Source organism: Physella acuta, unplaced genomic scaffold (genome assembly GCF_028476545.2).
Source record: "Physella acuta isolate Inbredline_101_S28 unplaced genomic scaffold, ASM2847654v3 ptg000804l, whole genome shotgun sequence".
NCBI classification, from domain to species: domain Eukaryota; kingdom Metazoa; phylum Mollusca; class Gastropoda; family Physidae; genus Physella; species Physella acuta.
In genome coordinates, this window is record NW_026732322.1 from 266,612 (window position 1) to 276,341 (window position 9,730).

Below are 9,730 nucleotides of genomic sequence, written 5' to 3' on the forward strand. Positions count from 1 at the left end.
ACTAGCTATTTGGCTACTATGGGATGGTATTGTCAAATGGTAGAGCATAAGGCTGCTAGCCTGAGGTCTTGAGTTTTGATCTCGGTTCCGGACTTGTGAATGTTGGATGTTCCTGAGTCCAACCAACACTGATGGGTATCTGACTTAAATTTGGGAAAAGTAAAGGTGGCTAGGCACAATGCTTACCACACCATTCCTTTCATATGCTGTGGTAAAAAAATATAGATTGCTAGGTCTAAAGAAGATTCTTTCCTTTTTATTTACTTTATTAGACTACTACAAAATCCTAAATTAAAAAATAAAATGTTATTAAAAAAAAATTGAGTGATAATCTAATGGTAAATTACTCAAAATACCAACTTTTCTAGTTAATTCTTAATGGCGGTCCAAGGGACATTTGGCTCTTTCAATGATCTTACCATATGAAGGGATAGTGTGTTCAGCACCATGCCCAGCCGCCTTTACTCACTCTTACCAGAACTCACAGGGCTGAGCTATATTCTCATGACTCAAGCCTGAGACCTGAACTAAAGATTTTTGTGTCCAGAGCTTTACTATAAATCTTACTCAAGTCATACAATAAGCCTAAATATGGGTTCCCAGAAAAATGAGCAATCGGAAAAACGCGCAAACAGAAAAATGCACAAATACAAAACAATTATACTAAAACACTTACATTTTTTTCATTTTTTGTGGAAATACGTTTTATTAAGCTACAATTACTTGTGATTATTCTTTGTTAATGTATATAAATGCTCGATTTAAGACAACAAAAATCCCCTTGTACACTTTTTTGTGCATGGTTTTCTGTTGCGCATCCTTCTTGTCACCCTATATATGTATAGTAAAGCAATCAGATTTTTATGCCATCAGACTAGAATGGAAACTGATGACCAGGATGGTAGTCTTTACCCAGTGCTGAGATGTGTTAACCAACAGCTAGAAAGTCTTGGGACTGACCTAGCCAACAGTCAAGATGAGGCAAGAGAACGGAGAGATGCACTGCATAGACGTGTATCCCAAAAGCGTAAAGAACTAATTGAAAGCAACAATTTAATGGCAGACAATTTCTCACAATATTCTGGTTCATTTAGAGATGTTGTGGAACAAAATATCAAATCTACAGCTGAGTTCACTGTTAGTAATTCTCGTTTAAAAAATAAAACAAAATTTGAAATAATAGATTAAAATTTGATAAATTCCTGAAATAATAGCTAGCTAGAGAGTTAAGATACAAGATACCTATCATTTTTCTTTAAGAAAGAGTATCTTTACATGCTTGGTCTCAGTAAGATGATCCACAACCTCCTCTCTTGTTTTAATGTTATTTATAAAATGTATAACTTGACTTATGAAATTCATTTCTCATTTAAAAAAAAATACCAAAAAAATAATCCTTTTATAAACAGAGATAAAATGGTGAAGACATTTTTTTTTATCCTAACTTGATCAAATATTCATATGATAATTGATTATTTTATTATCAAATATGAACAAAAACACTTCTGAGAATGGAATATTTTTTTTTTCTTAAGTCCAGTTTTGTGTCTTGATAATTTACAAATGCATAAGAAAATCTATTTTGTTAAAAACAAAGTTTGTTTTCATTGTTTAGAATCACATCAAAGAGAGCACTGAGGAGAAAAAGTTAATTCTAGATGAAATAAAGGTTAGTAGGCTATGTTTGTTTTGAATTTATATGACTTCATCTATCCACACAGGACTAAAACTAAAAAGATAATTTTTTTTAAAAATAAAATAAAAATATATGCATGAATACATACAAATTCTGGTGATGAAACTGTATTGAAAAATTAATATTCCCTCTTCTCCAAATTTTATGTTTTTTTTTTACAGTGTGTTAGTAATCAATTGAAAACCAGCATTATCTCCCCTCCTACGCCATCTGCTCAAATGAATCCAGGTAAACCTAGTAGAAAACTCACAATTCTGAGAGAGCAACTTCGTCAGGGGATTGAAAAATGCCAACAAGAAAGATATGCTTGGATTTTTAGACCTCATGAAATTTGCCACTCTGACCAGCCAAACAGCAGAGAGTCTTTATCCCTACCAGTAAGTTTTAGCTGTTTGTAAACACACTTTGCAAGTAGGCCTACATATTCACATTTTTATACACAAGTAAATAATTTAGTTTGGTTTACATGTGTAAATAATATAAATTTAGTTAGGTTTATATGTGTCCCTCTTGGTGAAGTGGATTTGAATATTATAATATAGATCTATTTTTAAAGAAAGTATTCTATTGAAAATAAAAATGTTTTTTACAAAAAGTATGTTGTAGAAGCTGAACAGTTATATAAAATATGTATTATTAATATGTATGTTAGCATATTTACTATTTATATAATGTGGCATATGATTCTACATTTCTGAAAGAGAGATTAAAATTATTTTAAAAAAAGGTGAAGGGAAAAAGTAAACATTGTTTTTTTCTTTAGTGCAGCTATATTTTAATAGATTACATGAATCGATATATTTCACTATAGAAATTCCAAGAAACACAAGACATAATCAGACCCCTACCAGTGTATACTTCTTCCAAGGTTGAAGGGAATCATTCTTATGAGCAGGGTCAACAGAAAGGTAAAAGTTTATTATCTCCCTTAGATGTAGCGTAACTTGTGTATCAAGTATTTAGTGGTTAATGTTAATTAAAATCTAAAGTTTTCTGTTATATAAGCCTAACAGAGTTTAAAATGAGCTAAATCATCAAAAACAATCATTTTACACATGTGTGAACATTTTGAACAAGCTGTAAATTATAAATCAGTCAAAAGCACCTTTTGTTTTAAACAGAAATAATTTTAATTTATTTGACCAGATGATACCACTGCTGATGTATCCAGGAGCCCAGTAAGACATAGTCCTGCAGTGACATTAGATATTCCACAACAGAATGAGGAAAATGTGCATGAAGACAGCAATTACACACAGGTAAATTTACCTAGGTTTAAAATATATCAACTGCGTTGCAACACCATATCTGTGTGTTAGTAGGAACATTTGCATGAATAGACTATATCTGTTGTAGATTAATAGCTGGGTGGAACAAGACAATATGAATTTAAATTAAATTTCTGGCTTATGTTGAATTTTTCCATTTATTTATTGTTATTAAAAAGTTTAATTTTACTTTTTACTTTAAGTTTTCTTCTATTTTTGATTTATTTTGCATTATTTTCTAAAGTTTTTAGGCATAGGTAAACAAAGGAAATTTCTCATTTATTAAATCTTGTCTTTAGATATTCAAAGTTGAATGCCGTTTGTCCTATTTTGACAAAGAATTTAAGAAATGGAGAAAAATAGGTGCAGGAACTCTTAAAATTCTTAAAAGTGAAAATTCTCCTCAGGACAGAATTATGATGAGAAATAAAAGGGTAAACAGTCCTAAATATTACATGATTTTAAAAATTGTTAACTAAAAATAGAGTAATATAAACAGTATCTGCATAGGGATTTAAATTTAAATTTTTTTTTGAAACAATTATTAAAATGAAAAGCATTATTTCTTGATTTAGGGTAATTCCATTTGTGTTAATCATCTGATTACATGCCAAATGAAAGTGACGATCAAAGATTTGAATAAAAAATCTCTTACATATTGGGTAAAGGATGAACAATCTGAGCATAGTGGACTTTGTTTAAAAGTTAGGTTTGGTAACATGGAAAAAGCTACTCATTTTGCTGAAGTATTTGACCAATGCTCCAAAAGACTAAAAGAAAGCCAGACTGTTGAAGATGCTCCAAATTTTGGTAATTTTACAATTATAAATAATCTTGTTCTTTTTAAAAAAATTTAAAGTTGTTTTATTAATTATTACTGCACTTTTTACTGTGGTATAGAGATAAAATTCATAATGTAATTATCTAATACAAAAGAATCAGCCTTAAAGCTGAACCTGGCCCACCAAGTAAAAACATTATATATCCAATGTAAATTAATATGCGTTTAATATTTTTATACTGAGCACACAAGATATGTAGGTCACATGTGTCTAATTAGCTTGTGCCCACTTACCCACTTAGAATATTGCCACAAAACTCCTATTTCTACCCTCACCTTAAGTTATGCGACATACTGTATAGATGATTTCTAGTAGTGAAAACTTTTTATAAAACCTTTCCCTAAAAGTAAAGATTAATATAATTATTAAATGCCTAGCTCATATGGTAAATGTGCATGATTACAAGTTTTGCCATGAGGTTTTTAGTGAATAATCTCTAATTACCAAAATATAAATAATATTTTCTTGCAGATGTGAGAGAAACAGTGAACCAAAACAGTTCAACGTTATCTCAAGAAAATACAGAAGAAGATAGCTATGTAGAGGTGAACTGAATAGAAACTCTTTAATACATCAGCAATATTTCTTTTGTGACTTAAAAAGTAACTTATCAAATCAGAGAATATTAGGCTAATACTATATAAAACCCTGACATACTATATCTTAACAGCTACAAGTAAAATTTTTTATTTATTATGCCAGTAGGATAAAAGATTTTTAAGTTGGATTATTTAATAAAAATGAACTAAGAAATTAATCCTTAGAAATATCAGAAGACAAAAATTCCAAAAGATGCAAAATATGCAAGTTTAGTCTTATATTAACTCTAATATAATGTAATCCTATTAAATGCATTAATATGTAGTTTTTTCCTTTATTAATAAAGAAACATTTATTTAGATATTTGGAGAAGAAAGCCAGTTGAGTTACTTTGACAATACGAATAGAAAATGGATAACAATATGTATGGGAGTTCTCATAATTCTAAAAAAGAAAAATTCCCTCCAATTTAAGATTATCATGAGAAGGAATAAGGTTAGTTTATTTGTTTTAGCCTTTATCTTTATGGTTTGAAAAAAATCCACTTTGAAATCCTATTCGATGTAAGTCTAGAAATGTACTTCTATAAGTATCATTATACATTGACAAAACTTGGTCATGGTTCTATTACATTCATGAGTGTTTTTTATTATATAATATATTATGTTTGTTATCATAGTATCAATTTTAAATATTTTCAGTTAAAATTTTAAGAATCTCTAGGGTGTTAGATGGATGTTGTTGGACATTAAAATGTATTTTTGTTTTTAGGATAACTCAATTTGTGCTGATCATCATATTACATCTGATATGAAGCTACTTCAAAAAGATGATGAATCCTACACATATTGGGCTAACGTAACACAGTCTGAACCCAGGGAAAAATGTCTGCAAGTCAAGTTTGCAGACAAAGAAAAAGCTGAACATTTTTCTAAAATATTCAGCCAGTGTTGTAGAAAACTAAATGAAACTGCTGTGTCTGTTGATGATAATGTTAAAATATTAAATACAATGGTTTCTCCTGATCTTGACCAGGACTCTATGCAAGTAGGTGAGGTAATCTCAATCCAAGCTGATACAGAGAGAATTAGCTTGAGAGAGATATCTGAACATGAAAATGGAGCAAGAGAAGATAATACAACAAGTATAAAATCAACTAGTGAATTGAGAGAAAACAATGGAGAAAAGTCACTTCATTTTGGACAAATATTGGTTTGTCAAAAAAAGTCACAAGGTAGCGGGTGCATATCCTCCAGTTCATCTGAAGATGATTACATACAAGTTGAATCAATTGTAGACAGAGAAAATATATTACCAGATGTTGGACAAATAATAAAATGCAAGTTACAGTCACCGTTTGAAGTATATTTGATGACTTCTTCTCAACGAACAGTAGTACATCAGACACACAGTGACCCCAATTTATATGATGGCAGCATAGACAATGCAAATGTAGAATCAGTTGAACCGATGGTAGACAGAAGAAATATTTTACCAGGTGTTGGACAAATAATAAAATGCAAGTTACAGTCGCCATATGAAGTATATTTGATGACTTCTTCTCAACGAACAGTAGTACATCAGACAGATAATGTTGAACCCTTCTTATATGATGTCAGCTTAGACAATGCACATGTAGAATCAGTTGAATCAATGATAGACAGAGGAAATATTTTACCATGTGTTGGACAAATAATAAAATGCACGTTACAGTCACATTCTGAAGTATATTTAATGACTTCTTCTCAACAAACAGTAGTAGATCAGACAGACAATGATGAATCCTTGTCAGATGATGGAAGCATAGACAATGCAAGTGTAGAATCAGCAAATGCAACTGCTATAGAAATAACAGAAGAAAGTAATTTTCATGTTTATAATACAGGGGAAGAACCAGAAAGATTGACTTTTGGAGACAGAATTAACTTCCTTACGGTAGTGCAACCTACTTTTTACATATGATTTAGGCTATTCAAATATTATGGACATAATGATTAAAATTAATATACTATCCTACTGAAGCCTAAATAGTCAATTAATAAATTAGTGAGTGACCAAACAGTAATGCAGTTTTTTTTCCTGTTAAAATTATTGTACAAAAGGAACAAAAACAAAGTTTAGATTGCAGAAAATGGAAAAGACAGCTTTCAAGATACTACAAGTAAACAAAATGATTACAAGGCAGATCAAGATGAACAGAAAAAGTTTTGACTTTTAGCTAACTAATAACCTAACTTCAAAATAAACAAATAGTTAATTAAAAATCTGTAATTTAGTGAAAGTATTTTTTTAATTTTATTAAACTTTCTGTCAATTCAAATAGGCTACAAAAGGTAAAAACCTTCATTAAATGAAGATTAGTTATGGTATTTAAATAATATTTTAGCAAATATAACACTGTTTTTTAAAAAACGAACATGTTTTAATATGAGTTTTTAAGTTTTACATTTGCGTATATTTTTATTTATTATTTTTTTGAATACTATTTATTTTTTGTCACTGTATTTAGAATATGTAAAAGTTTCTTTCGACGAAGTGAAATGTATTAGGTTTTCTTTGTGTATGAAATATTAATGCATTTCCTTCCATTGGTATCTACTAAAATTTATCAGTAAAGTTTGAATCTTCTTTACACTGATTGTGCTTGTAATAAATGGAGCATAAATTGTGTGAAAGATAAATATAGATTTTATTATAAGATATATTGTTAGTCTAAAGTTAGTTAAACTTTCCTCACAAAAGCGTGCAAACAGCTTTTGAAAATTTTCCTTTTTTGTATAGGCCATTTTAGACAAAGTTTGATGTTACTAATTGAGTTATTAAAAAATTAAAAATAAAGAGATTTTGATACTGAATTTAAAATTAGATACTAAATAGATTGACTCATGATGATGATATAACAAACAAATTAAATTCTTTATCATTTATGATAAGACTCATATTTATTGGACTATTATTATTATATATTTATTCACCTGCTTAAAATATAGCATAAAGCTTATATACCAATATGCGATCTATATTGTATTTTTTTTTGGGAGTGGGATAAGGCATAGCTCATTAATACAATCTTGTTCAAGTGTTCTGAACACAGTTAGTTTTAGCTGACATTAACTTACAAACAGAACTTACTTTTGTTTACCCCACAAATTTGTGATTTATATTTGTAGGTTAGTACATTGGCATGTTTTGAATTCTTTTGGCTGGGAAATAAGATAGTTAGTCAGAATGACAGGCAAAAAGATTGTGTAACTTACAAACAGAACATACTTTGTTCACTCCAAAACTTTGTGATTTACTTTTGCAGATCATCTGTATGTTGTGAATTTGTTTTGATTGGGTAATAAGACAACTAGTGTTAGTCTGGATGACAGGCAATTAGATTATGTAGCTATAACAATTTCTAATGGACATTTCCTATTATATTTTACAGTTGTATTTGGTGAAGGGTATTTTGATGTTGTGATCTTTTTCTTCATATAATAAAATGGATAATTTTAAAGGAGCATGGTCCTATCTTCTTTTCCTTTTCATGTTTATTGCCATCTGTCTTGTCAAAAGCCAGGCTTTAGTTAAAGTAAGAAGTATCCAGCCAAGTCTGAATATGGCTAAAAGTAAATTAATTGCTAATCTCAGATATTTAGCCAGCTTTAGAAATAACTTGGGACAGCTGAAGAAGTAAGAATACTTTTATAAAAATTGAGCAGATGATTTATTAGAAATGATCAAATTCAAGTTAAGTAAAACTTATGGATGATTTATTTTTATTTTTCAATTCATTTTCAATCAGAAATTCAACTATAATCAATCTAAATCAAATGTTTGAGTGAATTCTGTAATCACCTGTTAAAATTATATAAATTGTGTAATCACTTTTTTACAGTTGAACTAATAGTTACAACATTTTAAAAAAAAAATTCCTTTTTTTAAATATTTGCATTAATTTATCTTGAACTTTAAACTACATTTTCAACTAGTGTAGCTCTGGCCACAGGAGAATAATAGGGTAGATGTGATGGTTCCTAGTTGAAATTGCCAGACAAAGTAGCATACATAAAGTAGCTTCAAGTGGGCCTACATCTCTGTTTGACTACACTTGTTAATTAATGTGGGAAATGACCAGTCATTACTGGAACCTTCTGAACTTTATGCTTTTACCATAATTTTTAGCATACACAATTACCAGTTTAGAAAATAAATGCAAAAGTATAAGGAATACATACATTTAAATAGGCGTAAGCAAACTTTTGCCTGTTGCTGACTCCCTGTAGTGCCACCATGTAATGATATTAAAATAAAATAACTAAAGTTGTCCTCTCAGACTTAATGATCGATAGGGCAGACGAAGTGGTGTTCATATATGACCCTTGGCATATGAACTGAATAGTGTAGTCAGTGGTGTGCTCAGCTGACTTTACCATCCCGAAGATTAGTCAAGTACTCATTTGAGATGGGTGGACTCAGGGACATCACGCAGACTCAGCAGAACAGTATCATATCTTGAGACTTTTGGGTTACCAGTAGAGAACTTCACCACACTATTTCACATATAATGTATCATACAGTGTTTAGTAACTTCTCTTTTTTTTTGATTGTCAATATTTTGGAATAAACCTTCAACTCTTTTTTACTTCAAGTTGATTTGAAATAGGATAGACCAGTACAAACATTATAGTTCAACAAATAGGACTATATTGTATTTATTTTATCAATTTCTTTTGCAGCATGGTTTGATTAACCAATAATAACAGTCGTTTATCACTAACAAAATAAAAACAACAGTAAATTATTGTTTGGTTAAGTTTTCTTGAAAACCAGAACTAGTACAGTAAATTCATTAAAATGTACATCCTATTGTTAAAGTAAAAAAAAAGCATTATGTTATAAATGGTTCCAGATTAAATTAAATAATAATGTAAACCTTTTTACAAACTTAAAACTGTGATACCTCTTAAAGACAGTAAAGAGTGTTGAGATTTTTAAAATTTAACATTATCTAAAAATATTCATTTAGTCAAGCTATATTTTTAACCATAGTTTTTATAATAGATAACATTAAGAAATCAATTATAATTTATTGAAAAGTTTAAAAAAAAATTCTAAGTACTAATGAAACTGAATTAAATCAATAAAATCTCTAAAGCTAAAAGTAAAATTTAACGAGGTTTAAAATTGATTTAATATTTCGCCAACCAGCTTGCCAGGGTTTCTTGGTTAGCTTTCATCCAGTTGACATTCCCAGAGACTTTCTCAATGGCCTGATCAATCCCACCAGAACCAGCAGCCCACTGTCCTTCATGTTCAGCCTTCAAAGCTTTTAGCTGTGATGTGTGTAAGGTTAAAGTATTAAAACAAGTGGTGGGAAGTATGGAGGAATATGCCCC

General features: G+C 29.7%; 1 protein-coding gene across 1 annotated transcript; it reads left to right on the forward strand.

Moving 5' to 3' along the window:
- The first annotated feature begins 766 nt into the window (after positions 1 to 766).
- On the forward strand, positions 767 to 7,867 carry LOC131951226 (uncharacterized). The gene is made up of 10 exons (XM_059313565.1): positions 767 to 1,137; positions 1,616 to 1,669; positions 1,858 to 2,073; positions 2,508 to 2,604; positions 2,843 to 2,955; positions 3,264 to 3,398; positions 3,540 to 3,774; positions 4,278 to 4,351; positions 4,707 to 4,841; positions 5,118 to 7,867. The coding sequence occupies exons 1-10, from the start codon at positions 838 to 840 to the stop codon at positions 6,306 to 6,308; spliced, it is 2,550 nt and encodes an 849-aa protein (XP_059169548.1). The 5' UTR covers positions 767 to 837; the 3' UTR covers positions 6,309 to 7,867.
- The last annotated feature ends 1,863 nt before the right edge of the window (positions 7,868 to 9,730 follow it).

What these genes read in the sequence shown, in the direction of transcription:
- LOC131951226 (XM_059313565.1), top strand. Translation starts at nt 838, where the DNA reads ATGTATAGTAAAGCAATCAGATTTTTATGCCATCAGACTAGAATGGAA. An exon ending in AAGACAGCAATTACACACAG is followed by an intron (nt 2,956 to 3,263) that starts GTAAATTTACCT and finishes TCTTGTCTTTAG; the next exon opens with ATATTCAAAGTTGAATGCCG. An exon ending in AAGAAGATAGCTATGTAGAG is followed by an intron (nt 4,352 to 4,706) that starts GTGAACTGAATA and finishes ACATTTATTTAG; the next exon opens with ATATTTGGAGAAGAAAGCCA.